At 39.8% G+C, this 27,567-nt stretch overlaps 3 protein-coding genes and 3 long non-coding RNA genes across 14 annotated transcripts; 4 read left to right on the top strand and 2 right to left on the bottom strand.

Moving 5' to 3' along the window:
• Positions 1-1,045: 1,045 nt before the first annotated feature.
• On the bottom strand, positions 1,046-27,509 carry LOC115248679 (galectin-1-like). Of its 7 annotated transcripts, none has more exons than XR_003887451.1 (5): positions 26,894-27,268; positions 26,651-26,730; positions 25,946-26,117; positions 25,588-25,786; positions 1,046-1,345 (listed from the first exon to the last, which is right to left on the bottom strand). XR_003887451.1 is itself a non-coding variant. In XM_029832443.1 (5 exons), the coding sequence occupies exons 1-5, from the start codon at positions 16,555-16,557 to the stop codon at positions 14,249-14,251; spliced, it is 231 nt and encodes a 76-aa protein (XP_029688303.1). In that variant the 5' UTR covers positions 16,558-16,772; the 3' UTR covers positions 14,063-14,248. The 7 variants fall into 7 exon arrangements, 3 of the variants coding, with proteins under 3 accessions (XP_029688303.1, XP_029688302.1, XP_029688301.1); XM_029832443.1 differs by lacking the exons at positions 1,046-1,345; positions 25,588-25,786; positions 25,946-26,117; positions 26,651-26,730; positions 26,894-27,268 and adding exons at positions 14,063-14,258; positions 14,418-14,486; positions 15,035-15,114; positions 15,275-15,343; positions 16,555-16,772; XM_029832442.1 differs by lacking the exons at positions 1,046-1,345; positions 25,588-25,786 and adding an exon at positions 14,063-14,258.
• Positions 1,365-4,049, bottom strand: LOC115248677 (galectin-1-like). Of its 2 annotated transcripts, none has more exons than XM_029832436.1 (5): positions 3,474-4,049; positions 2,194-2,262; positions 1,951-2,030; positions 1,703-1,874; positions 1,365-1,543 (listed from the first exon to the last, which is right to left on the bottom strand). In XM_029832436.1, the coding sequence occupies exons 2-5, from the start codon at positions 2,200-2,202 to the stop codon at positions 1,397-1,399; spliced, it is 408 nt and encodes a 135-aa protein (XP_029688296.1). In that variant the 5' UTR covers positions 2,203-2,262; positions 3,474-4,049; the 3' UTR covers positions 1,365-1,396. The 2 variants fall into 2 exon arrangements, with proteins under 2 accessions (XP_029688296.1, XP_029688298.1); XM_029832438.1 differs by lacking the exon at positions 3,474-4,049 and adding an exon at positions 2,921-2,971.
• On the top strand, positions 2,957-4,679 carry LOC115248682 (uncharacterized). Its single transcript, XR_003887456.1, has 3 exons — positions 2,957-3,079; positions 4,392-4,457; positions 4,621-4,679. It is a non-coding gene; the product is annotated as an uncharacterized lncRNA (long non-coding RNA).
• On the top strand, positions 5,768-7,025 carry LOC115248683 (uncharacterized). The gene is made up of 3 exons (XR_003887457.1): positions 5,768-6,234; positions 6,757-6,822; positions 6,986-7,025. It is a non-coding gene; the product is annotated as an uncharacterized lncRNA (long non-coding RNA).
• LOC115248681 (uncharacterized) lies at positions 15,760-18,037 on the top strand. The gene is made up of 3 exons (XR_003887455.1): positions 15,760-16,160; positions 17,750-17,815; positions 17,979-18,037. It is a non-coding gene; the product is annotated as an uncharacterized lncRNA (long non-coding RNA).
• LOC105419454 (interferon-induced very large GTPase 1-like) lies at positions 18,570-20,239 on the top strand. Of its 2 annotated transcripts, none has more exons than XM_029832435.1 (2): positions 18,570-18,995; positions 19,110-20,239. In XM_029832435.1, the coding sequence occupies exons 1-2, from the start codon at positions 18,975-18,977 to the stop codon at positions 20,190-20,192; spliced, it is 1,104 nt and encodes a 367-aa protein (XP_029688295.1). In that variant the 5' UTR covers positions 18,570-18,974; the 3' UTR covers positions 20,193-20,239. The 2 variants fall into 2 exon arrangements, with proteins under 2 accessions (XP_029688295.1, XP_029688294.1); XM_029832434.1 differs by having other exon boundaries at positions 19,107-20,238.
• Positions 27,510-27,567: the final 58 nt, after the last annotated feature.

Raw genomic sequence — 27,567 nt, 5'->3', positions numbered from 1 at the left:
CCTCAAACACAAGCCTATGGTGGAGAACTGGAGGGTTGGTTGAAATCTTGGAGCAACAGCAACACTGAGCATGAAGCTATTCTCCAGTCTTTTGATGCAGAGTGGAAGGGAAGAGAAAACTGCTGACAAAATACTTTTGTTTCCCTTTACAGCAGTATACATTCTTCATATAAAGCCTGCTTTAGAAGTGTTGCTATGACGATGTCTTGAAAAAATTCTATGTAAATTCTATAAAAATTGGATGGAAATTTAGTGACAGGATGTGACAAAATGATTTGAAAATGTTGAGTTTCAAAATTCATGTATGATGTTTTGCTTTGAATGAAAAGGCAAAATGTTTTGGCTTCATTAAAGAAAGATAAGAGATTCCTCTCTTTTGATTTGCTGGACTTTAAATGTAGTTTGCAATTGTGCTTAAATGAAATAATCACCTTTGTGTTAGTTTTTGTTCTCATCTTTCATCAAATTGGGAAGGATCTTAGAATTCTGTTTTTTCTAGTTTTACACTTGTTTTTGTGTTCAGTTGTATTCAGAACTATAAAGTCACTTGCTGTCATCAGTAAATGTTAATCATCATGTTAATAATTCCAACATGTTGGCTTCACCTGCAGGTGAGGATCAAAGTGGGCAGGATGAAATATTATCCTCATTATTATCATCAACAGTTTAAAGGCTGTAAAATTAGGAACATTTTCAATAATAAATATATTACAGAATAATTAAAGTGTTGATTGATTTCTTTTTTACACACATTTTCTGTTGATATAAGAGCTGTCAGATTAATCAGGAATTGTCCTTTTTTTACATTTCTTCCCTATTTTATTGGATTGGGGATGGATGGAAATGAAAGTGAACAGTTCAGCACTGATGTCCTTCAGCAAGGCCTCTACACCACCAGCCTCCTGCAGACATCAAGCATCGAGCATGGCTGGACACAGATTTGAACGGACCCACAAGATGCTACCAACGTCCTTTTTGACTCTTTTAGTTCTGATTGAAGGGGTTTTAGCTAAGGTCTCAGCTTTTGATAAACTGATGAGTTAAATGTATTTTTTAGTCAGCTCAAATTTCAACCTGCTCGGGATCCACTGGTAAAAAAATACACATACACATTTGTGTATGAGCAAATATTCAGTGATCAAAAGCAGAACTCAACTTGGTTCAAATTTGACAGACCCTGTAAAATCGAACCTACAATGTCATCAAACATTTTTTCTTGTCCTATTTAGCTCATTTTTGATCAACTACTTGGCTTAAAAAAGGAAACACACAACAATCTGAGATTTAAATGGTTTATGTTTCTCTGTCCTTGTGAATATTTTATGGAACTGTAACCATCTAAATGCTGTTAGTGATTATTGCCCTCCAGTGGAAGAGTCTGCCATGTAAGTATCTCTTAGCAGATCTTAAAAGATGTCAGTTTGAAGTCTCCACCAATCCTGATGTAACTGATGACATCAACACTCTCCTGGTTTGGAAACTTGAATTCATGGTCATCGGGAATTTCCACTTCAAACACATCTCCAGCCAGCTTCAACACAATCTGAAGAAGAAGAAAACAGAATAAATTAGAATGAAATGAGGTTCTGCTCCAGGTTGGTTATCACTATGTGATTGAGGGAATAGGTCTGCATTTCTTTCTATAAACTGTGGCAGCTTTTAGGACAAAACATGACAACAATTCTCAACAAATCTCTCTTACCTTGACTTCCTTGCCTCTGTGTAAGGGGTTGGGTATTTCCCTTCTCTCTTCACCCCAACACCCAGCTGTCTTTGAGTTAAAAACCAGAACAGATCCATCAGCGTTGTCAAGGAAACGAGGGTTAAAATGGAGTGCCAGGTCATTTGCATCATTGCCAAGGTCAATATGGAACCTGGTTTGATCCCAAATTAGATCATTAAAGTGTTGGAAATATATCTATGAAAGTATATTAGGTGTGTTTGTTTTACCTGTCTGCATCATGCAAAACAAACCCCTTAATCTTCAACTGATCTCCAGTTCTCAGCATCACATCCTTTAATTCAAGTAGCTGTAGACATAGATATTAACGTTTGTTTTACCAACATTGTTTTATAAGCTCAAACGAAGTCATAAACAGTCAAGCATCAAACAGACATGAGAAAAATACATCTATAACCACTTTTTAAAAAACAACTGTATAATTATTATATATTTTTAAAAAAATACTGTACCATGCTCATTTTGGGTGTGGTTCAGACCTCTGGAGATATGGAAGCAGTTGATGGCAGCATCAATACGTCCTAGAAAGCAATATTGTACTTTTGAGACTGATGTTTTTCTCACTATATAGGGGGAGGAACAACAGCTCCTCTGAAGAGATTCTATGCATCTTTCTTTCGATATGACAGTTAATTGGATCATTTATTTCAGAACAACACTATACAATCTTTGTTATTTTCTTGCCAAACAGTTAATCTGATAATGATTAACACATAAAACGCTGTAAAAAAATGTCGCCTGTTTACCCGTGGATGCTATTTTATTGCAAAAACTTTATTACATTTGCATTGAGTTGTTCTTTATCTTTGATTAATGTCCAATGTCTCCCCTCTTGTGGTCAATACGGTAAACTGTTCCTCAACTCCAAGGCCACGCCCTTTACTTCCGGTATAAAAAACGTAACAAAACAGTCGAATCGGTCGAAATGGACACAATTTTTGAACATTCATCATAAACATTATTTCGTAACATTAACGTTTTTCCTGCTTATAACCACCTAGAGGAAATATATATGTATATGGAACTACATCAAATGTTGACAAAATAATGAAAGAATTTTTTTTTTAAGTCTGCTAGAATATTTACAAATTTATTACTGAACTGTTACAAACCAAACTTGTTTCTTTAAAAAAATAAAAACCTTCATGAGTTTGTCAATACTTGTTGTAGTTTTCTTACAGAAAACTCCCGCTTTGTTTCAGGAAGTGACGTTGGAGAACATTAGGAACTGTCAGTGGATACAGAAAGTACATATAATTCCTACTAGAGCAGACATATCATTACATTTTGCTTCGACCGATTCAGGGGTGTTAATCGCGGGCAAATAACCAATTTAAGGTAAACAGTTAATATTTTTGTATTAGTGCATGCTTGGAATTTGACTTCGCACTTGCTAGCAGCTAGTCAAACAGTTTATTCTATAGTTGATTGTAAAATAAATATACATAAATAGTAATTATATTCTATAGTTGTGTTTGTGACGGTGAGGCCATGCTAGTGCTAATAATCGGCGGAGTCTTGTATTTGTTTAATATGGATTATTTCTCCTTGTTATCAAGTGATTAGAATTTCCCGAGTATTCAATTTTAAAGAAGTTTAAATAAAAGTGAAACTAACACACGGCGCACCCACGAACGTTGAAAAAACAGGAAGTGATGCAATACGTTTCCCAACGGAAGCAGGCCCGACCCTGCTTAGCTTCCCACTAAAGTTGTACATATAAAATAATCACCATCTGAGTTTAATCGGTGCTGAAGGCACACGATAGAGAAGGGGGTACTGTCATTCAACAGACCAACTTCATGTTATCTTTAAGTCTTTTTGGATGGATGAAAAAGTGTTAAGGTTTCGGTTTTTACAGGACTCGAAAGCAGGCAAAACGCAGTGATAAAAAGTCCAAAAACTAGTCTTTATTTAACAAAATCAAACTGGCAATCCTCCTGGACCGCAGGGAAGCACTCGTCCAGTCTTCCGGGGCGCACAAAGAGCTCCAGAGCGGACCCAACACAGGAGTCAAGTCCTGCGCGTTCTCTAGTCCAGCAGGGCGGCGTGGAGACCTCAAACGAGCTGGGCTGGGGTGGGGTGGGCTGGGGGAAACACCAAGACTCTCCGACGGTAGGGCAGGCGCCCTCCCAGGCTTATCCGGGTGGGCGCAGTAGAAGTCTCGGAGGAGGCTGTTGTCCAGTATGAAACGGCGGGGGACCCACGATCGCGTACCCCTCCCAGTCGACCAGGAACTGGAACTCTCGTCCTCGGTGACGGACGTCCAGGATGCTCCGGACTGTGTCGGCAGGCCCCCCATCCACAACACGGGGATGGGGGGCCTCTGTTCAGTTTATTTATTTATTAGTCTGACGTGTTATTAACTTTGAAAAATAGTTCTTGAACTATCTCTCATGAGACTGAATTGACTGTCATGATCTGCCTATAAATGACATCCAGAACTACAGCCAACTGGGAAACGGTTGAACCGAGCTTTACGTGGATCCACTTCCCATCTTTTTCCGAACCTTTTATTGTGTATTTAGGCTCTCCCTCCCCAAAATCCAGTCTTTCCTCTCACCTGTTTTGAACCATTTCTCTCCACATTCTGGTCTTTACCAGAACGTTACAAGTCAATTTTGTTTAAAGGTTAACTTGTATTTTACAGGAGGTGACCCACTGGTGCTCCTGGACTTATGGGATTCTAAAATCAAGATGTCTTCAAGTGATGAAGGTAATTTTTGAAGTTTTAAAAACTATTGTACACCTCAGTTACATCAGTGTAGTGATGAAATAGTAAAAGTATTGAAGTCAATATATAAAGTTGAGATTTATTAGGTTTATTTTATTTTTCTTCCATATATTAAGATCAAAGTTCTCTGTGTATTTTGTTTCAGTGGCAGCTGAACTCACACTTGTGTTAGTCGGTGACACCAATTCCATGAAGACAGGATCACAAAACATCTTATTTGACCATGACATGGAGCAGATTTCAGAGGGACTGTACGACTTATGTGGTCGTCACATCTCAGTCATTAATCTGCTCGGTCACCAAAACAGTGAAACGTGTCAGTTGAATAAAGGCGTTTATGCCTTTATTTTACTGGTGTCCAACAGTCATCATGAAAGCTCTTATAGAGCAGGACGTCAGTGGTTAGAGAAAGCTTTTGGAGAGGAATCGTTGCCATATTTGCTGACAGTTGTGACTCACGAGTCTGATGAACAATGTAAAAGTGCGTTGACAAACCTGAAAAGAGACGATAGTTTTAATGACAAAAGATACCACACATGCAAAAAAGGTATGACAGACGAAACAGAAATCTTGGCACTGTTGGAAAAGGTAGACGTCATGGTCCAAGAAAATAATCCCAGCTGTTACACCCGACCCAAGTGTGAGGGAGCCCATGAAGAAGACAAGATCAAGTCCTCAGAGTTCCAGGGAAATCAACAAGGTAAGTTCAACAGAGAGAGAGAGAGAGAGATGAAATAAGTGTGAATTACTCAGTTATATTGAGTTTATTCTATCGTTGATTGTAAAAGAAATATACATAAATAGTAATTATATTCTATAGTTGTGTTTGTGACGGTGAGGCCATGCTAGTGCTAATAATCGGCGGAGTCTTGTATTTGTTTAATATGGATTATTTCTCCTTGTTATCAAGTGATTAGAATTTCCCGAGTATTCAATTTTAAAGAAGTTTAAATAAAAGTGAAACCAACACACACGGCGCACCCACGAACGTTGAGAAAACAGGAAGTGACGCAATACGTTACCCAACGGAAGCAGGCCCGACCCTGCTTAGCTTCCCACTAAAGTTGTACATATAAAATAATCACCATCTGAGTTTAATCGGTGCTGAAGGCACACGGTAGAGAAGGGGGGTACTGTCATTCAACAGACTAACTTCATGTTATCTTAAAGTCTTTTGGATGGATGAAAAAGTGTTAAGGTTTCGGTTTTTACAGGACCCGAAAGCAGGCAAAACGCAGTGATAAAAAGTCCAAAAACTAGTCTTTATTTAACAAAATCAAACTGGCAATCCTCCTGGACCGCAGGGAAGCACTCGTCCAGTCTTCCGGGGCGCACAAAGAGCTCCAGAGCGGACCCAACACAGGAGTCAAGTCCTGCGCGTTCTCTAGTCCAGCAGGGCGGCGTGGAGACCTCAAACGAGCTGGGCTGGGGTGGGGGAAACACCAAGACTCTCCGACGGTAGGGCAGGCGCCCTCCCAGGCTTATCCGGGTGGGCGCAGTAGAAGTCTCGGAGGAGGCTGTTGTCCAGTATGAAACAGCGGGGGACCCACGATCGCGTACCCCTCCCAGTCGACCAGGAACTGGAACTCTCGTCCTCGGTGACGGACGTCCAGGATGCTCCGGACTGTGTCGGCAGGCCCCCCATCCACAACACGGGGGGGAGGGACCAGATCCGACTCAGCGACCGGCTTCACCTTGGAGACGTGGAAACTTTTATGTGACAACATGGGCTTTCTGCTTATCTGACTATCTTAACTAGGTTAACTAGTCTTGAATGATCAGAATTGTCATGTGACAGTGACCCTGCAACAATAAAAAAAAAAAAGTTTTCATTTACAAAAGTAAAGCTAACAATATAATAAAGTTATTTTTTAATAAAATGTGTGTTCCAGAGGCAGAATTTGAATGTGCAAATAATGCCGTTAAGTGCTGCTGATCAAATGCTGAATAATCTACTCTGTTCAGTTTATTTATTTATTAGTCTGACGTGTTATTAACTTTGAAAAATAGTTCTTGAACTATCTCTCATGAGACTGAATTGACTGTCATGATCTGCCTATAAATGACATCCAGAACTACAGCCAACTGGGAAACGGTTGAACCGAGCTTTACGTGGATCCACTTCCCATCTTTTTCCGAACCTTTTATTGTGTATTTAGGCTCTCCCTCCCCAAAATCCAGTCTTTCCTCTCACCTGTTTTGAACCATTTCTCTCCACATTCTGGTCTTTACCAGAACGTTACAAGTCAATTTTGTTTAAAGGTTAACTTGTATTTTACAGGAGGTGACCCACTGGTGCTCCTGGACTTATGGGATTCTAAAATCAAGATGTCTTCAAGTGATGAAGGTAATTTTTGAAGTTTTAAAAACTATTGTACACCTCAGTTACATCAGTGTAGTGATGAAATAGTAAAAGTATTGAAGTCAATACATAAAGTTGAGATTTATTAGGTTTATTTTATTTTTCTTCCATATATTAAGATCAAAGTTCTCTGTGTATTTTGTTTCAGTGGCAGCTGAACTCACACTTGTGTTAGTCGGTGACACCAATTCCATGAAGACAGGATCACAAAACATCTTATTTGACCATGACATGGAGCAGATTTCAGAGGGACTGTACGACTTATGTGGTCGTCACATCTCAGTCATTAATCTGCTCGGTCACCAAAACAGTGAAACGTGTCAGTTGAATAAAGGCGTTCATGCCTTTATTTTACTGGTGTCCAACAGTCATCATGAAAGCTCTTATAGAGCAGGACGTCAGTGGTTAGAGAAAGCTTTTGGAGAGGAATCGTTGCCATATTTGCTGACAGTTGTGACTCACGAGTCTGATGAACAATGTAAAAGTGCGTTGACAAACCTGAAAAGAGACGATAGTTTTAATGACAAAAGATACCACACATGCAAAAACGGTATGCCAGACGAAACAGAAATCTTGGCACTGTTGGAAAAGGTAGACGTCATGGTCCAAGAAAATAATCCCAGCTGTTACACCCGACCCAAGTGTGAGGGAGCCCATGAAGAAGACAAGATCAAGTCCTCAGAGTTCCAGGGAAATCAACAAGGTAAGTTCAACAGAGAGAGAGAGGGAGAGATGAAATAAGTGTAAATTACTCAGTTACATTGAGCAGCAAAAACAATCCCTCCAGCAATGTAATTAAAACTAATCTAAAAAGAATCTCAAATTTCACTGAAACATTTTAAGAGAGGAAATCCAACATTTTGGACAGCAACAATCAGGTTGGACTGTTAATATTGAGACAGGTTCAGACTTCAGATGGTTCATCACGTTAAACTGTTCCTGTCTCATCTCGTTCTGACTTTGTCATAATCACATTTTAAATATGTTTCAGATTCTTTACATCCAGCTATGGATGAAACCAGGAGAAAGGTAAAAAAAACAACCCTCTAAATTCAGACACAGGAACAGTTCATTCACATTCTGCAGTATTGTGCTACCTCGGGCTTCACAACATGCACAATTCTCTGCTTATTTGTAGCAGTTGCTCAAGTCGCCTGATGAGTCTACTATGAAGACACCAGAAGCTGAATTCTCCAGTCTCCTGGGAAGACTTTGCCTTCAAGACAAGTACAGACAGAAGCTGACTCCTGCTGACTTCCTTAAAATACGTCCACCTCTGAAACAGGAGCCTGGCACATGTGAGAAGGATGTTGTTCTTATGTTTTCACAGAAGTTGATGTTGTTAGACTACACAGCCAGATATATTCCTATCACACAAGATGATCCAGATCCAGGACAGTCAGATCTTGTTCCACAGTCCAGCACTGTTGAGGCAGAAAAAGATGTTTTTGCTGCATTTCTTTGTGTGCCAGACAGTAGTGAGTCAAAACAGCAAAGTGTGCATCCCATGGACATACAAATGGCACTTTTTCACTGCTCAGACAGCTTTTTAAAGCAGAATCTAATAACTAAATTATCCCAGTGTCAGTACGCCCTACCTTTGCTTGTTCCTGACCCAGTCACGATGGATATCCAATGTCCATTGTGGACTTTCAGACAAATAAAGAAAACATGGAAAACAACAGGAAACCAAGATAATTCAAACACTGTCACATTGAAGACTGTGCCAATCTGCAACGCCAAGACACCCATGGTATCATTTTTCCGCCTGGGTTCACTGTCGCTCTCCAAGTCTCAGCTGATAAACAATTTGATCAGCAGCCGTCATAACACCTTCTACCACAGAGACTGCCAGGGAAGCACCAAAACTCGCCATTTGATGGAAGGAGTAGCAGAGATTGCCTGGTACTGCCCTGCTGGTAAATCCAACGATGCGTTCACTGACTGCACTGCTTTCTGTAACCTTCACGGTGATGCTCGGCTTCTGGAAAAGCAGCACAGCATACTGAGTGAAAAATCCTCAGTCACTGTTGTTCTCATCTCTGCTCGGAGTGAAAGTGACAGAAAGTTTATCGAAGACCTCATGAAGTCTACAAAGCCTCTAATTTTACTCATTGTTGAAGAGAAATCCAATACTGTTCAGTTCACCAAGGGGAAGTATTCAATTGGTCTGAAAGACAGAGGCCAGTCAAATGTTTCTGAAGAGTTGAAAAGAATCATTCAAAATATTCTAGCTGGACCCCATGATTCCTTTCAGCTTGAGTCCATGGCTACGGTCTCTGGAATCAGGTTGGATGAAGAAGACGAAGCCTGCCAAAAGGGAAAAGCTGCTGCAGAGAAGGTGATGGATTTAATCAAGGGACATGATGTTTCTGCGATTAAAGAGAAATTCCTCACTTGTCAAGGTGAAACGTGGCAGAAGTGGTGTGACACAAACAAGAAACAGTATCGCCTCAAAGACCAAGCTGAGATGGATAAAAGCCAAAAGCAGCAGGAACTGAAAGAAATTAGAAAAAAACAATGTAGGAATTTTTGTGAACTTGTAAATGTATTTGTTGAAGGCATCTCATCTCTGACACCCAGTGAGAAAGAGTATTTCCTGAAATGGATCCAGCTCTTCATAGACGACCTCACCACAGAGAATGTCTCTTCAATTCTCCAAAACTATGATGGCACATGGTCAGAGGTGTTGATGTTGAAAGAGAAAACTGAGCAGTCCGATCAGCTCAGAGCAAAGCAACAGGAGCTTGAACAAATATCAGAGAAACTACATAAAGCAACGTTCGGCTTGGAGCACATCTATAGAGAAATGGGTCAGATCTATGAAGCCCATGCATCTCTGCAGAAACAACCACTGACAGGACAAACAGACTGGTCCCAGTACCCTGAACTGGCTGCAGAGCTGATGATATCAGGGCACCCAATCGAGCTGATGGATGGTGATGCAGGTCATGTGCCTATAACATGGATCCCAAGACTTTTAGAAGAAGTCATCCAAAAACTGGGTGACAAGAGAGTTTTTGTTTTGTCCGTTTTAGGCATCCAGAGCAGTGGAAAATCAACAATGCTGAATGCCATGTTTGGATTACAGTTTGCAGTGAGTGCTGGCAGATGCACAAAAGGTGCATTTATGCAGCTGCTCAAAGTGTCAGACGAGATGAGGGACCTCCTGAAGTTTGATTATGTTCTGGTGGTGGACACTGAAGGACTTCGTGCTCTTGAGCTAGCAGGTCATAGTACTCTTCATCGTGACAATGAACTGGCCACATTTGTCGTAGGTCTGGGAAACATGACACTGATCAACGTCTTTGGAGAGAACCCCTCTGAGATGCAAGATGTTTTGGAAATTGTCATCCAGGCTTTCATGAGGATGAAGGTCGTTAAACTTTCTCCCAGCTGTGTGTTTGTTCACCAGAATGTTGCAGATGTAGCAGCTGCAGAAAAGAACATGGAGGGAAGGCGACGTCTGCAAGAAAAACTGGACAAGATGGTTCAACTAGCTGCAGAAGAGGAGGTTTATGACGCTCAAAGCTTCAGTAGAGTCATTTCATTTAATGTGCAGGAAGATGTCAAATACTTTGCCCAGTTGTGGGAGGGAAGCCCACCCATGGCTCCTCCCAATCCAGGTTACAGTGAAAGCATCCAAGATCTGAAGAACTTTATCATCTCTAGAGCTTCACAGTCCACTGGGATTACTTTATCACAGTTCAAAAGCAAAGTTCAGGACCTGTGGAATGCTCTGTTGAATGAAAACTTTGTTTTCAGCTTCAAGAACACTTATGAAATATCAGTGTACAGAAAACTTGAGGTAGCGTATGGGAACTGGACCTGGACCCTGAGAAACAAGATGTTGGATGTTGAAAACCAGCTTTATGTTAAAATTGAAAATGGAACAGTTGACAAAATCAGTGACCATGATCTTCATAACCAACTCAACGAAGCATGGGAAAAAATAACAAAAAGTATGACAGATTATTTTGACAAGGATGGAGACAGTGAAGTACTGGCTCAGTGGCGAAGCCGGTTTGAGACCAAAATCAAAGAGTTTCTTGATGGAATGGTGGAGCAAGTTGCAAAAAAATTAAATGCTGTTATCCAACAGAAAGAAGCTTGTAAAAAACTTGATGAAAGGAAGACAGAGCTTGAGAAAAACCTGCTACAGAAGAGCAAAGAGCTCGCTGTGAAGTTAAAGGACAAAAATAAAAAGAAACTTCAGAAACACTTTAACTCTCTTTGGACTGAATGGATTTCAGAACTAACAGCACACATAAAACCGATTGCCAATATCAACATAGCAGACGATGTAACAGTCGTTCTGATGGAGCTCGGTTTTGAATGGAAAATGATTGATCAAAAAAAGACCAGCGGCAGTTACAAACAAATCCCAGAGGCTGGAAATTACAGCTGTTATGTGACTAGAAAGCACAATAATCAAGACAAACGCCAAGTAACTAAATTTGTACAGAAAAGTTATGAATGGGTTAAACAATGTATCAGCGGAGGTCTTTCTAATGAGGAACAGAAACTGATCAGAGACTTGATCAGTGCCGTTGAAGAAGAGGCTCTCACAACAATACAAGCCAAACAAGTGGCAATAACAGGCTATAATATTACATACTTGCATGAAGTAGGCAAAAATGTAATAAAAGCAGTGGAAGCCTTTCACTCTGGGAAGAAATTCACTCTGAACAAAGAGTTTAGTATTGAGCTGGTTTTGTATGTATGTGACAGATTAAAGAGCTGGCTCGAAGACTCCCACAAAAAATTCAAACACAACAACGATGTATACATTTATGCTGAAAGCAAGAAACCACAATTCTTTAAAGCTTTCAAAGCCTTCTGCAAAGACAGCTCATCATCTGTGGTCTTTGGAGGATTGATCTGTGACCAACTGAAGGGTTCCACCATCGAGGCCTCCTGTATCGACTCAGCCACAAATCTAGCTGATGAGATGATATGTAACCATCCAGTGTTCAATGGGAACAGGAGGAACCTGGAGAAGCACATGATGAAATTGTTGGCTGAGGATGAAGACTTTGATGGTTTCATGACCTACATCCATACACCGAAGAAATATATGAAGACATTCATTGGAAAAGAAGTAGAGAAATACATCAAAGTCAAGAGAGATAAGGTACAAAATATTCTCAGGAGGAATGTTGAAAACATCACAAAGCTTCTGATAAAAGCTTTGCACGATGCAACAAAAGCAGTAAAAGCACAGAGAGGAAACATTGAGATGTGGGTGAAAGAATTTTCCAGGCTGACTGAGCATAAGGTTAAATTGAGTATTAGTTGTGAAGGTTTCAGTGACATTGACAATTTTGACTTTCTTGAAGAGCAGATAAAAAAAGGTCTCGAATCCAACAAGGAGATGATGGGAGATCTCTCACCTGATGACATCAAGAAATACAGGCTGCAGCCTGATCAGATCCTGATTGACCAGCTGTGTAACTGCTGCTGGGTCACTTGTCCATTCTGTTCAGCTGTTTGCACCAACACGGTAAAGGACCACAGTCCTGACAAACACAGCGCCCCTTTTCACAGACCCAATGGGGTCAACGGTAGAAGGTTTCGTGGCACAAACAATTTTGTCGTTGAATCCTGCACAACTTTGGTTGCGAGTGACCGGGCCTTCTACCCTCATCATGATTCAGATGTGACCATACCTTACAAACAATATCAAACAGCTGGAGAGGAATGTGCCTCATGGGAGATTACTTCTGATGGATCATTGCTGCCTTTTTGGAAATGGTTCAACTATCGATTTCAAAAGGAGCTTGAGAATCACTACGACTTACGTTTTACTGGGAAAGGAGAAATCCCCAATAACTGGGGAGAAATTAAGAAAGAAGATGCCATCAAAAGTCTGGATGAACTGTAGCCTCAAACACAAGCCTATGGTGGAGAACTGGAGGGTTGGTTGAAATCGTGGAGCAACAGCAACGCTGAGCATGAAGCTATTCTCCAGTCTTTTGATGCAGAGTGGAAGGGAAGAGAAAACTGCTGACAAAATACTTTTGTTTCCCTTTACAGCAGTATACATTCTTCATATAAAGCCTGCTTTAGAAGTGTTGCTATGACGATGTCTTGAAAAGATTCTATGTAAATTCTATAAAAATTGGATGTAAATTGAGTGACAGGATGTGACAAAATGATTCGAAAATGTTGAGTTTCAAAATTCATGTATGATATTTTGCTTTGAATGAAAAGGCAAAATGTTTTGGCTTCATTAAAGAAAGATAAGAGATTCCTCTCTTTTGATTTGCTGGACTTTAAATCTAGTTTGCAATTGTGCTTAAATAATCACCTTTGTGTTAGTTTTTGTTCTCATCTTTCATCAAATTGAGAAGGATCTTAGAAATCTGTTTTTTCTAGTTTTACACTTGTTTTTGTGTTCAGTTGTATTCAGAACTATAAAGTCACTTGCTGTCATCAGTAAATGTTAATCATCATGTTAATAATTCCAACATGTTGGCTTCACCTGCAGGTGAGGATCAAAGTGGGCAGGATGAAATATTATCCTCATTATTATCCTCAACAGTTTAAAGGCTGTAAAATTAGGAACATTTTCAATAATAAATATATTACAGAATAATTCAAGTGTTGATTGATTTCTTTTTTACACACATTTTCTGTTGATATAAGAGCTGTCAGATTAATCAGGGATTGTGCTTTTTTTACATTTCTTCCCTATTTTATTGGATTGGGGATGGATGGAAATGAAAGTGAACAGTTCAGCACTGATGTCCTTCAGCAAGGCCTCTACACCACCAGCCTCCTGCAGACATCAAGCATCGGGCATGGCTGGACACAGATTTGAACGGACCCACAAGATGCTACCAACGTCCTTTTTGACTCTTTTAGTTCTGATTGAAGGGGTTTAGCTAAGGTCTCAGCTTTTGATAAACTGATGAGTTAAATGTATTTTTAGTCAGCTCAAATTTCAACCTGCTCGGGATCCACTGGTAAAAAATACACATACACATTTGTGTATGAGTAAATATTCAGTGATCAAAATCAGAACTCAGCTTGGTTCAAATTTGACAGACCCTGTAAAATCGAACCTACAATGTCATTGTACATTTTTTTCTTGTCCTATTTAGCTCCTTTTTGATCAACTACTTGGCTTAAAAAAGGAAACACACAACGATCTGAGATTTAAATGGTTTATGTTTCTCTGTCCTTGTGAATATTTTATGGAACTGTAACCATCTAAATCCTGTTAGTGATTATTGCCCTCCAGTGGAAGAGTCTGACCATGTAAGTATCTCTTAGCAGATCTTAAAAGATGTCAGTTTGAAGTCTCCACCAATCCTGATGTAACTGATGACATCAACACTCTCCTGGTTTGGAAACTTGAATTCATGGTCATCGGGAATTTCCACTTCAAACACATCTCCAGCCAGCTTCAACACAATCTGAAGAAGAAGAAAACAGAATAAATTAGAATGAAATGAGGTCCTGCTCCAGGCTGGTTATCACTATGTGATTGAGGGAATAGGTCTGCATTTCTTTCTATAAACTGTGGCAGCTTTTAGGACAAAACATGACAACAATTCTCAACAAATCTCTCTTACCTTGACTTCCTTGCCTCTGTGTAAGAGGTTGGGTATTTCGCGTCTCTCTTCACCCCAACACCCAGCTGTCTTTGAGTTAAAAACCAGAACAGATTGTGAGGGCGAAGTTTTGGTCACCCGCGCTGTTCGTTCACTAGACTCAGATCAACCACGCAAACAACAGGAGGCCTTGCAAGAGAGCTGACGAGCAGTTCAAGCTTCCTCTCTCAACTCCGTCCGTTTGCTGCTCGCTCTCCTCTTTTATTTGGTGCACACAAGATTTATGTCAATCTGACCTCATGATTCCTTCTCCTCCTATCTCTACGACTTCCTCGTGTCCTTGAACATGGTACCTCTCAGCTTCAATACTTGATCCAAACACTCATACATTCCTTTTAATTAAACATTCTAAATCTACTTACTATACTTACTATAGCATTGAAACGATAATAGTAATAACAACAATAATTCTTTTCACACAGATCCATCAGCGTTGTCATGGAAACAAGGGTTAAAATGGAGTGCCAGGTCATTTGCATCATTGCCAAGGTCAATATGGAACCTGGTTTGATCCCAAATTAGATCATTAAAGTGTTGGAAATATATCTATGAAAGTATACTAGGTGTGTTTGTTTTACCTGTCTGCATCATGCAAAACAAACCCCTTAATCTTCAGCTGATCTCCAGTTCTCAGAATCACATCCTTTAATTCAAGTTGCTGTAGACATAGATATTAACGTTTGTTTTACCAACATTGTTTTATAAGCTCAAACGAAGTCATAAACAGTCAAGCATCAAGCAGACATGAGAAAAATACATCTATAAGCAATTTTAAAAAACAACGGTATAATTATTATATATTTTTTAAAATACTGTACCATGCTCATTTTGGGTGTGGTTTGGACCTCTGGAGATATGGAAGTAGTTGATGGCAGCAGCAATATGTCCTAGACAGCAATATTGTACTTTTGAGACTGATGTTTTTCTCACTATATAGGGGGAGGAACAACAGCTCCTCTGAAGAGATTCTATGCATCTTTCTTTCCTTAAGACAGTTAATTGGATCATTTATTTCAGAACAACACTATACAATCATTGTTATTTTCCTGCCAATCAGTTGATCTGATAATGATTAACACAGAAAACGCTGTAAAAATGTCGCCTGTTTACCCGTGGATGCTATTTTGTTGCAAAAACTTTGTTACATTTGCATTGAGTTGTTCTTTATCTTTGATTAATGTCCAATGTCTCCCCTCTTGTGGTCAATACGGTAAACTGTTCCTCAACTCCAAGGCCACGCCCTTTACTTCCGGTATTAAAACGTAACAAAACAGTCGAATCGGTCGAAAAAGACACAATTTCTGAACATTCATCATAAACATTATTTCGTAACATTAACGTTTTTCCTGCTTGTAACCACCTAGAGGAAATATATATGTATATGGAACTACATCAAATGTTGACAAACTAATGAAAGAAAATAATTTTTTAAAGTCTGCTAGAATACTTACAAATTTATTACTGAACTGTTACAAACCAAACTTGTTTCTTTAAAAAAATAAAAACCTTCATGAGTTTGTCAATACTTGTAGTTTTCTTACAGAAAACTCCCGCTATGTTTCAGGAAGTGACGTAGGAGAATATTAGGAACTGTCAGTGGATACAGAAAGTACATATAATTCCGACTAGAGCAGACATATCATTAATTACATTTTGCTTCGACCGATTCAGGGGTGTTAATCGCGGGCAAATAACCAATTTAAGGTAAACAGTTAATATTTTTGTATTAGTGCATGCTTGGAATTTGACTTCGCACTTGCTAGCAACTAGTCAAACAGTTTATTCTATCGTTGATTGTAAAAGAAATATACATAAATGGTAATTATATTCTACAGTTGTGGTTGTGACGGTGAGGCCATGCTAGTGCTAATAATCGGCGGAGTCCTGTATTTGTTTAATATGGATTATTTCTCCTTGTTCTTATCGAGTGATTAGAATTTCCCGAGTATTCAATTTTAAAGTTTAAATAAAAGTGAAAGCAACACACAGCGCACCAACGAACATTGAGAAGACAGGAAGTGACGCAATACGTTACCCAACGGAAGCAGGCCCGACCCTGCTTAGCTTCCCACTAAAGTTGTACATATAAAATAATCACCATCTGAGTTTAATCGGTGCTGAAGGCACACGATAGAGAAGGGGGTACTGTCATTCAACAGACTAACTTCATGTTATCTTAAAGTCTTTTTGGATGGATGAAAAAGTGTTAAGGTTTCGGTTTTTACAGGACCCGAAAGCAGGCAAAACGCAGTGATAAAAAGTCCAAAAACTAGTCTTTATTTAACAAAATCAAACTGGCAATCCTCCTGGACCGCAGGGAAGCACTCGTCCAGTCTTCCGGGGCGCACAAAGAGCTCCAGAGCGGACCCAACACAGGAGTCAAGTCCTGCGCGTTCTCTAGTCCAGCAGGGCGGCGTGGAGACCTCAAACGAGCTGGGCTGGGGTGGGGGAAACACCAAAACTCTCCGACGGTAGGGCAGGCGCCCTCCCAGGCTTATCCGGGTGGGCGCAGTAGAAGTCTCGGAGGAGGCTGTTGTCCAGTATGAAACGGCGGGGGACCCACGATCGCGTACCCCTCCCAGTCGACCAGGAACTGGAACTCTCGTCCTCGGTGACGGACATCCAGGATGCTCCGGACTGTGTCGGCAGGCCCCCCATCCACAACACGTGGGCGGGGACCAGATCCGACTCAGCGACCGGCTTCACCTTGGAGACGTGGAAACTTTTATGTGACAACATGGGCTTTCTGCTTATCTGACTATCTTAACTAGGTTAACTACTCTTGAATGATCAGAATTGTCATGTGACAGTGACCCTGCAACAATAAAAAAAAAAAAGTTTTCATTTACAAAAGTAAAGCTAACAATATAATAAAGTTATTTTTTAATAAAATGTGTGTCCCAGAGGCAGAATTTGAATGTGCAAATAATGCCGTTAAGTGCTGCTGATCAAATGCTGAATAATCTACTCTGTTCAGTTTATTTATTTATTAGTCTGACGTGTTATTAACTTTGAAAAATAGTTCTTGAACTATCTCTCATGAGACTGAATTGACTGTCATGATCTGCCTATAAATGACATCCAGAACCACAGCCAACTGGGAAACGGTTGAACTGAGCTTTACGTGGATCCACTTCCCATCTTTTTCTGAACCTTTTATTGTGTATTTAGGCTCTCCCTCCCCAAAATCCAGTGTTTCCTCTCACCTGTTTTGAACCATTTCTCTCCACATTCTGGTCTTTACCAGAACGTTACAAGTCAATTTTGTTTAAAGGTTAACTTGTATTTTACAGGAGGTGACCCACTGGTGCTCCAGGACTTATGGGATTCTAAAATCAAGATGTCTTCAAGTGATAAAGGTAATTTTTGAAGTTTTAAAAACTATTGTACACCTCAGTTACATCAGTGTAGTGATGAAATAGTAAAAGTATTGTAGTCAATATATAAAATTGAGATTTATTAGGTTTATTTTATTTTTCTTCTGTATATTAAGATCAATGTTCTCTGTGTATTTTATTTCAGTGGCAGCTGAACTCACACTTGTGTTAGTTGGTGACACCAATTCCATGAAGACAGGATCACAAAACATCTTATTTGACCATGACAAGCAAGCAAATGTGGAGCAGATTTCAGAGGGACTGTACGACTTATGTGGTCGTCACATCTCAGTCATTAATCTGCTCGGTCACCAAAACAGTGAAACGTGTCAGTTGAATAAAGGCGTTCATGCCTTTATTTTACTGGTGTCCAACAGTCATCATGAAAGCTCTTATAGAGCAGGACGTCAGTGGTTAGAGAAAGCTTTTGGAGAGGAATCGTTGCCATATTTGCTGACAGTTGTGACTCACGAGTCTGATGAACAATGTAAAAGTGCGTTGACAAACCTGAAAAGAGACGATAGTTTTAATGACAAAAGATACCACACATGCAAACAAGGTATGACAGACCAAAGAGAAATGTTGGCACTGTTGGAAAAGGTAGACGTCATGGTCCAAGAAAATAATCCCAGCTGTTACACCCGACCCAAGTGTGAGGGAGCCCATGAAGAAGACAAGATCAAGTCCTCAGAGTTCCAGGGAAATCAACAAGGTAAGTTTGACAGAGAGAGAGAGGGAGATGAAATAAGTGTGAATTACTCAGTTACATTGAGCAGCAAAAACAATCCCTCCAGCAATGTAATTAAAACTAATCTGAAAACAATCTCAAATTTCACTGCAACATTTTAAGAGAGGTGCCAGAAAATCCAACATTTTGGACAGCAACAATCAGGTTGGACTGTTAATATTGTGACATTTTCCCATTAAGGTAAATCAAACGTTCGTTGAGTTTTGAAAATGAGCTGTGGCTTGAATCTCCTGCAAAGGTCACTGTTACACATGTATTACATGGTAATAAAGTCAGTATCAACAAAGGTTCAGACTTCAGATGGTTCATCACATTAAACTGTTCCTGTCTCATCTTGTTCTGACTTTGTAATAATCACATTTTAAATATGTTTCAGATTCTTCACATCCAGCTATGGATGAAACCAGGAGAAAGGTAAAAAAAAAAAAACCCTCTAAATTCAGACACAGGAACAGTTCATTCACATTCTGCAGTATTGTGCTACCTCGGGCTTCACAACATGCACAATTCTCTGCTTATTTGTAGCAGCTGCCCAAGTCGTCTGATGAGTCTACTATGAAGACACGAGAAGCTGAATTCTCCAGTCTCCTGGGAAGACTTTGCCTTCAAGACAAGTACAGACAGAAGCTGACTCCTGCTGACTTCCTTAAAATACGTCCACCTCTGGAACAGGAGCCTGGCACATGTGAGAAGGATGTTGTTCTTATGTTTTCACAGAGGTTGATGTTGTTAGACTACACAGCCAGATATATTCCTATCACACAAGATGATCCAGATCCAGGACAGTCAGATCTTGTTCCACAGTCCAGCACTGTTGAGGCAGAAAAAGATGTTTTTGCTGCATTTCTTTATATGCCAGACAGTAGTGAATCAAAACAGCAAAGTGTGCATCCCATGGACATACAAATGGCACTTTTTCACTGCTCAGACAGCTTTTTAAAGCAGAATCTAATAACTAAATTATCCCAGTGTCAGTACGCCCTACCTTTGCTTGTTCCTGACCCAGTCACGATGGATATCCAATGTCCATTGTGGACTTTCAGACAAATAAAGAAAACATGGAAAACAACAGGAAACCAAGATAATTCAAACACTGTCACATTGAAGACTGTGCCAATCTGCAACGCCAAGACGCCCATGGTGTCATTTTTCCGCCTGGGTTCACTGTCGCTCTCCAAGTCTCAGCTGATAAACAATTTGATCAGCAGCCGTCATAACACCTTCTACCACAGAGACTGCCAGGGAAGCACCAACACTCGCCATTTGATGGAAGGAGTAGCAGAGATTGCCTGGTACTGCCCTGCTGGTAAATCCAACGATGCGTTCACTGACTGCACTGCTTTCTGTAACCTTCACGGTGATGCTCGGCTTCTGGAAAAGCAGCGCAGCATACTGAGTGAAAAATCCTCAGTCACTGTTGTTCTCATCTCTGCTCGGAGTGAAAGTGACAGAAACCTTATCGAAGACCTCATGAAGTCTACAAAGCCTCTAATTTTACTTATTGTTGAAGAGAAATCCAATACTGTTCAGTTCACCAAGGGGAAGTATAGAATTGGTCTGAAAGACAGAGGCCAGTCAAATGTTTCTGAAGAGTTGAAAAGAATCATTTAAAATATTCTAGCTGGACCCCATGATTCCTTTCAGCTTGAGTCCATGGCTACGGTCTCTGGAATCAGGCTGGATGAAGAAGACGAAGCCTGCCAAAAGGGAAAAGCTGCTGCAGAGAAGGTGATGGATTTAATCAAGGGACATGATGTTTCTGCGATTAAAGAGAAATTCCTCACCTGTCAAGGTGAAATGTGGCAGAAGTGGTGTGACACAAACAAGAAACAGTATCGCCTCAAAGACCAAGCTGAGATGGATAAAAGCCAAAAGCAGCAGAAACTGAAAGAAATTAGAAAAAAACAATGTAGGGATTTTTGTGGTGAACTTGTAAATGTATTTGTTGAAGGCATCTCATCTCTGACGCCCAGTGAGAAAGAGTATTTCCTGAAATGGACCCAGCTCTTAATAGACGACCTCACCACAGAGAATGTCTCTTCAATTCTCCAAAACTATGATGGCACATGGTCAGAGGTGTTGATGTTGAAAGAGAAAACTGAGCAGTCCGATCAGCTCAGAGCAAAGCAACAGGAGCTTGAACAAATATCAGAGAAACTACATAAAGCAACGTTCGGCTTGGAGCACATCTATAGAGAAATGGGTCAGATCTATGAAGCCCATGCATCTCTGCAGAAACAACCACTGACAGGACAAACAGACTGGTCCCAGTACCCTGAACTGGCTGCAGAGCTGATGATATCAGGGCACCCAATCAAGCTGATGGATGGTGATGCAGGTCATGTGCCTATAACATGGATCCCAAGACTTTTAGAAGAAGTCATCCAAAAACTGGGTGACAAGAGAGTTTTTGTTTTGTCCGTTTTAGGCATCCAGAGCAGTGGAAAATCAACAATGCTGAATGCCATGTTTGGATTACAGTTTGCAGTGAGTGTTGGCAGATGCACAAAAGGTGCATTTATGCAGCTGCTCAAAGTGTCAGACGAGATGAGGGACCTCCTGAAGTTTGATTATGTTCTGGTGGTGGACACTGAAGGACTTCGTGCTCTTGAGCTAGCAGGTGATAGTACTCTTCATCGTGACAATGAACTGGCCACATTTGTCGTAGGTCTGGGAAACATGACACTGATCAACATCTTTGGAGAGAACCCCTCTGAGATGCAAGATGTTTTGGAAATTGTCGTCCAGGCTTTCATGAGGATGAAGGTCGTTAAACTTTCTCCCAGCTGTGTGTTTGTTCACCAGAATGTTGCAGATGTAGCAGCTGCAGAAAAGAACATGGAGGGAAGGCGACGTCTGCAAGAAAAACTGGACAAGATGGTTCAACGAGCTGCAGAAGAGGAGGTTTATGACGCTCAAAGCTTCAGTAGAGTCATTTCATTTAATGTGCAGGAAGATGTCAAATACTTTGCCCAGTTATGGGAAGGAAGCCCACCCATGGCTCCTCCCAATCCGGGTTACAGTGAAAGCATCCAAGATCTGAAGAACTTTATCGTCTCTAAAGCTTCACAGTCCACTGGGATGACAAACAAGATGTTGGCTGTTGAAAACCAGTTTTACGTCAAAATTGAAAATGGAACAGTTGACAAAATCAGTCACCCTGATCTTCATAACCAACTCAACGAAGCATAAGAAAAAATAACAAAAAGTCTGACGGATTATTTTGACAAGGATGGAGACAGTGAAGTACTGGCTCAGTGGCGAAGCCGGTTTGAGACCAAAATCAAAGAGTTTCTTGATGGAATGGTGGAGCAAGTTGCAACAAAATTAAATGCTGTTATCCAACAGAAAGAAACTTGTAAAAAACTTGATGAAATGAAGACAGAGCTTGAGAAAAACCTGCTACAGAAAAGCAAAGAGCTCGCTGTGAAGTTAAAGGACAAAGATGAAGAGGAACTACAGAAACACTTTAACTCTCTTTGGACTGAATGGTTTTCAGAACTAACAGCACACACAAAACCGATTGCCAATATCAACATAGCAAAAGATGTAACAGTCGTTCTGAAGGAGCTCGGTTTTGAACAGCAAATGATTGATCAAACAAAGACCAGCGGCAGTTACATAGAAATCACAGATGCTCGAAATTACAGCTGTTATGTGACTAGAAAGCACAATAATCAAGACGAAGACCAATTAAAAGAATATGTAAAGAAAGGTTTTAAACGGGCCAAACAATTTTTCATGGGAGGACGTCTTTCTAATGAGGAACAGAAACTGAGAGACTTGATCAGTGCCGTTGATGAAGAGGCTCTCACAACAATACAAGCCAAACCAGTGGCAATAACAGGCTATAATATTACATACTTGCATGAAGTAGGCAAAAATGTAATAAAAGCAGTGGAAGCCTTTGACTCTGGGAAGAAATTCACTCTGAACAAAGAGTTTATTATTAAGCTGGTTTTGTATGTATGTGACAGATTAGAGAGCTGGCTCGAAGACTCCCACACAAAATTCAAACACAACAACGATGTATACATTTATGCTGAAAGCAATAAACCACAATTCTCTAAAGCTTTCAAAGCCTTCTGCAAAGACAGCTCATCATCTGTGGTCTTTGGAGGATTGATCTGTGACCAACTGAAGGATTCCACCATTGAGGCCTCCTGTATCGACTCAGCCACAAATCTAGCTGATGAGATGAGATGTAACCATCCAGTGTTCAATGGGAACAGGACGAACCTGGAGAAGCACATGATGAAAATGTTGGCTGAGAATGAAGACTTTGATGGTTTCATGACCTACATCCGTAAACCGAAAACATATATGGAGACATTCATTGGAAAAGAAGTAGAGAAATACATCAAAGACAATAGAGATAAGGTACAAAATATTCTCAGGAGGAATGTTGAAAACATCACAAAGCTTCTGATAAAAGCTTTGCACGATGCAACAAGAGCAGTAAAAACACAGAGAGGAAACATTGAGATGTGGGTAAAAGAATTTTCCAGGCTGACTGAACATAAGGTTAAATTGAGTATTAGTTGTGAAGGTTTCAGTGACATAGACAATTTTGACTTTCTTGAAGAGCAGATAGAAACAGGTCTCACATCCAACAAGGAGATGATGGGAGATCTCTCACCTGATGAGATCAAGAAATACAGGCTGCAGCCTGATCAGATCCTGATTGACCAGCTGTGTAACTGCTGCTGGGTCACTTGTCCATTCTGTTCAGCTGTTTGCACCAACACGGTAAAGGACCACAGTCCTGACAAACACAGCGCCCCTTTTCACAGACCCACTGGGGTCAACGGTAGTAGGATTACTGGCACAAATAATATTGTCGTTGAGTCCTGCACAACTTTGGTTGCGAGTGACGATGCCTTCAAGCCTCATGATCCAGATGTGACCATACCTTACAAACAATATAAAAAGGCTGGAGAGAGACATGCCTCATGGGAGATTACTTCTGATGGATCATTGCTGCCTTTTTGGAAATGGTTCACCTATCGATTTCAAAAGGAGCTTGAGGAGCGCTACGACTTACGTTTTACTGGGAAAGGAGAAATCCCCAATAACTGGGGAGAAATTAAGAAAGAAGATGCCATCAAAAGTCTGGATGAACTGTAGCCTCAAACACAAGCCTATGGTGGAGAACTGGAGGGTTGGTTGAAATCTTGGAGCAACAGCAACACTTAGCATGAAGCTATTCTCCAGTCTTTTGATGCAGAGTGGAAGGGAAGAGAAAACTGCTGACAAAATACTTTTGTTTCCCTTTACAGCAGCATACATTCTTCATATAAAGCCTGCTTTAGAAGTGTTGCTATGATGATGTCTTGAAAAAATTCTATGTAAATTCTCTAAAAATTGGATGTAAATTGAGTGACAGGATGTGGCAAACTGATTCGAAAATGTTGGGTTCAAAATTCATGTATGATGTTTTGCTTTGAATGAAAAGGCAAAATGTTTTTGCTTCATTAAAGAAAGATAAGAGATTCCTCTCTTTTGATTTGCTGGACTTTAAATCTAGTTTGCAATTGTGCTTAAATTAAGTTAAATTAGTTTTTGTTCTCATCTTTCATCAAACTGGGAAGGATCTTAGAAATCAGTTTTTTCTAGTTTTACACTTGTTTTTGTGTTCAGTTGTATTCAGAACTATAAAGTCACTTGCTGTCATCAGTAAATGTTAATCATCATGTTAATAATTCCAACATGTTGGCTTCACCTGCAGGTGAGGATCAAAGTGGGCAGGATGAAATATTATCCTCATTATTATCATCAACAGTTTAAAGGCTGTAAAATTAGGAACATTTTCAATAATAAATATATTACAGAATAATTAAAGTGTTGATTGATTTCTTTTTTACACACATTTTCTGTTGATATAAGAGCTGTCAGATTAATCAGGAATTGCCCTTTTTTTTTTACATTTCTTCCCTATTTTACTGGATTGGGGATGGATGGAAATGAAAGTGAACAGTTCAGCACTGATGTCCTTCAGCAAGGCCTCTACACCACCAGCCTCCTGCAGACATCAAGCATCGAGCATGGCTGGACACAGATTTGAACGGACCCACAAGATGCTACCGACGTCCTTTTTGACTCTTTTAGTTCTGATTGAAGGGGGTTTAGCTAAGGTCTCAGCTTTTGATAAACTGATGAGTTAAATGTATTTTTTAGTCAGCTCAAATTTCAACCTGCTCGGGATCCACTGGTAAAAAATACACATACACATTTGTGTATGAGCAAATATTCAGTGATCAAAAGCAGAACTCAACTCGGTTCAAATTTGACAGACCCTGTAAAATCAAACCTACAATGTCATCAAACATTTTTTCTCCTATTTAGCTCCTTTTTGATCAACTACTTGGCTTAAAAAAGGAAACACACAACGATCTGAGATTTAAATGGTTTATGTTTCTCTGTCCTTATTCCCTGTCAATATTTTATGGAATCGTAACCATCTAAATCAGGGGTGTCCAAACTTTTTGCAAAGAGGGCCAGATTTGATAACGTGAAGATGCCCGGGGGCCAGTAGATCCTTCTGATGTTTTTTTAACCAGAAAAGTTACATGCAAATGTACACTATTATGAAACAATTTTCATTGTCACAATTCTCTTTATTTTTCAAATGGCAGTGTAACCAAATATAAGCCACTCAGGCAGACGTGAACAACTCTAAAAACACAATTCTGCCTTTAATTCATATCTGGAGAGTCAGATAACATTGAACACTGAACTGTATGGAATACCTTAAATTTCCATGAGTTTGATAAATGTAATGCAAAGTTGTCTGTTATCATTCAAGTTTAAAACAAGTAAATTTTGCTCTTGTCTTTTACAAGATCTACAAGAAAGGAGGAATTACATTTTAGTGATTTATTTATTCTGTTAGTGCCAGCGGGCCATAAATAATACATTGTAAGACTGAAGTTGCGGGCCGTATGAAATCTTACCGCAGGCCGTGATTGGCCCCCGGACCGGACTTTGGACATGCCTGATCTAAATCCTGTTAGTGATTATTGCCCTCCAGTGGAAGAGTCTGACCATGTAAGTATCTCTTAGCAGATCTTAAAAGATGTCAGTTTGAAGTCTCCACCAATCCTGATGTAACTGATGACATCAACACTCTCCGCGTTTGGAAACTTGAATTCATGGTCATCGGGAATTTCCACTTCAAACACATCTCCAGCCAGCTTCAACACAATCTGAAGAAGAAGAAAACAGAATAAATTAGAATGAAATGAGGTTCTGCTCCAGGCTGGTTATCACGATGTGATTGAGGGAATAGGTCTGCATTTCTTTCTATAAACTGTGGCAGCTTTTAGGACAAAACATGACAACAATTCTCAACAAATCTCTCTTACCTTGACTTCCTTGCCTCTGTGTAAGGGGTTGGGTATTTCCCTTCTCTCTTCACCCCAACACCCAGCTGTCTTTGAGTTAAAAACCAGAACAGATCCATCAGCGTTGTCATGGAAACGAGGGTTAAAATGGAGTGCCAGTTCATTTGCATCATTGCCAAGGTCAATATGGAACCTGGTTTGATCCCAAATTAGATCATTAAAGTGCTGGAAATATATCTATGAAAGTATATATCACTCCCGTCAGAGAAGCACGGACCACAGTTCTTTTGATACAGATGATTTATTGGCACGACATCGCCGTAAACGCCATCACCACCGTCGAACTGTTTAGCACAACACACAATTAAACAGGTTTCACATATACAACACGTACAAACGCAACATAAGAAAAACAGATTACCTCGCTGGCTGCACCCCTGAGGGAATGAGTTTACCATGAGCAAAGAAAAACGTCTTAAAAAGAATGTCTTCTGCAACTTCCTCTTCTTGCAGTATTACCTCAAATAAAAGTTCGTGGAGTGGAGTACCACATTAAAGGTCCGTCACTAAACAAAGAACAGAAACCACTTCCGCCTGTATGATGTGTTAAATAAAGGAATTAAATATTCATAAAAATAAACAATGTTAAATAAAATATTCTACAGACATAAAATGACAACATAAATTATATTTATGGTTAAAGTATACTAGGTTTGTTTGTTTTACCTGTCTGCATCATGCAAAACAAACCCCTTAATCTTCAGCTGATCTCCAGTTCTCAGAATCACATCCTTTAATTCAAGTTGCTGTAGACATAGATATTAACGTTTGTTTTACCAACATTGTTTTATAAGCTCAAACGAAGTCATAAACAGTCAAGCATGAAACAGACATGAGAAAAATACATCTATAAGCAATTTTTAAAAAAACAACTGTATAATTATTATATATTTTTTACAAATACTGCACCATGCTCATTTTGGGTGTGGTTCAGACCTCGGGAGATATGGAAGCAGTTGATGGCAGCATCAATACGTCCTAGAAAGCAATATTGTACTTTTGAGACTGATGTTTTTCTCACTATATAGGGGGAGGAACAACAGCTCCTCTGAAGAGATTCTATGCATCTTTCTTTCGATATGACAGTTAATTGGATCATTTATTTCAGAACAACACTATACAATCTTTGTTATTTTCCTGCCAATCAGTTGATCTGATAATGATTAACACATAAAACGCTGTAAAAAAAAAGTCGCCTGTTTACCCGTGGATGCTATTTTATTGCAAAAACTTTATTACATTTGCATTGAGTTGTTCTTTATCTTTGATTAATGTCCAATGTCTCCCCTCTTGTGGTCAATACGGTAAACTGTTCCTCAACTCCAAGGCCACGCCCTTTACTTTCGGTATTAAAACAACAAAACAGTCGAATCGGTCGAAAAGGACACAATTTTTGAACATTCATCATAAACATTATTTCGCAACATTAACGTTTTTCCTGCTTGTAACCACCTAGAGGAAATATATATGTACTGTATATGGAACTACATCAAAATTTGACAAAATAATGAAAGAAAATAATTTTTTAAAGTCTGCTAGAATACTTACAAATTTATTACTGAACTGTTACAAACCAAACGTGG

This window comes from Takifugu rubripes, unplaced genomic scaffold (genome assembly GCF_901000725.2).
Source record: "Takifugu rubripes unplaced genomic scaffold, fTakRub1.2, whole genome shotgun sequence".
Lineage (NCBI taxonomy): Eukaryota > Metazoa > Chordata > Actinopteri > Tetraodontiformes > Tetraodontidae > Takifugu > Takifugu rubripes.
The sequence above is the reverse complement of the archived record's forward strand: the minus strand, read 5'-3'. Positions and strand labels throughout refer to the sequence as shown.

Coding starts and splice junctions, on each gene's coding strand:
- LOC115248677 (XM_029832436.1), bottom strand. Junction 1,875..1,950: donor GTTTTGCATGATGCAGACAG/GTAAAACAAACA, acceptor GGATCAAACCAG/GTTCCATATTGACCTTGGCA. Junction 1,544..1,702: donor ACAGAGGCAAGGAAGTCAAG/GTAAGAGAGATT, acceptor CTTCTTCTTCAG/ATTGTGTTGAAGCTGGCTGG.
- LOC105419454 (XM_029832434.1), top strand. CDS start 18,975: ATGGATGAAACCAGGAGAAAG. Junction 18,996..19,106: donor TGGATGAAACCAGGAGAAAG/GTAAAAAAAAAA, acceptor GCTTATTTGTAG/CAGCTGCCCAAGTCGTCTGA.
- LOC115248679 (XM_029832442.1), bottom strand. Junction 26,118..26,650: donor GTTTTGCATGATGCAGACAG/GTAAAACAAACA, acceptor GGATCAAACCAG/GTTCCATATTGACCTTGGCA. Junction 14,259..25,945: donor ACAGAGGCAAGGAAGTCAAG/GTAAGAGAGATT, acceptor CTTCTTCTTCAG/ATTGTGTTGAAGCTGGCTGG.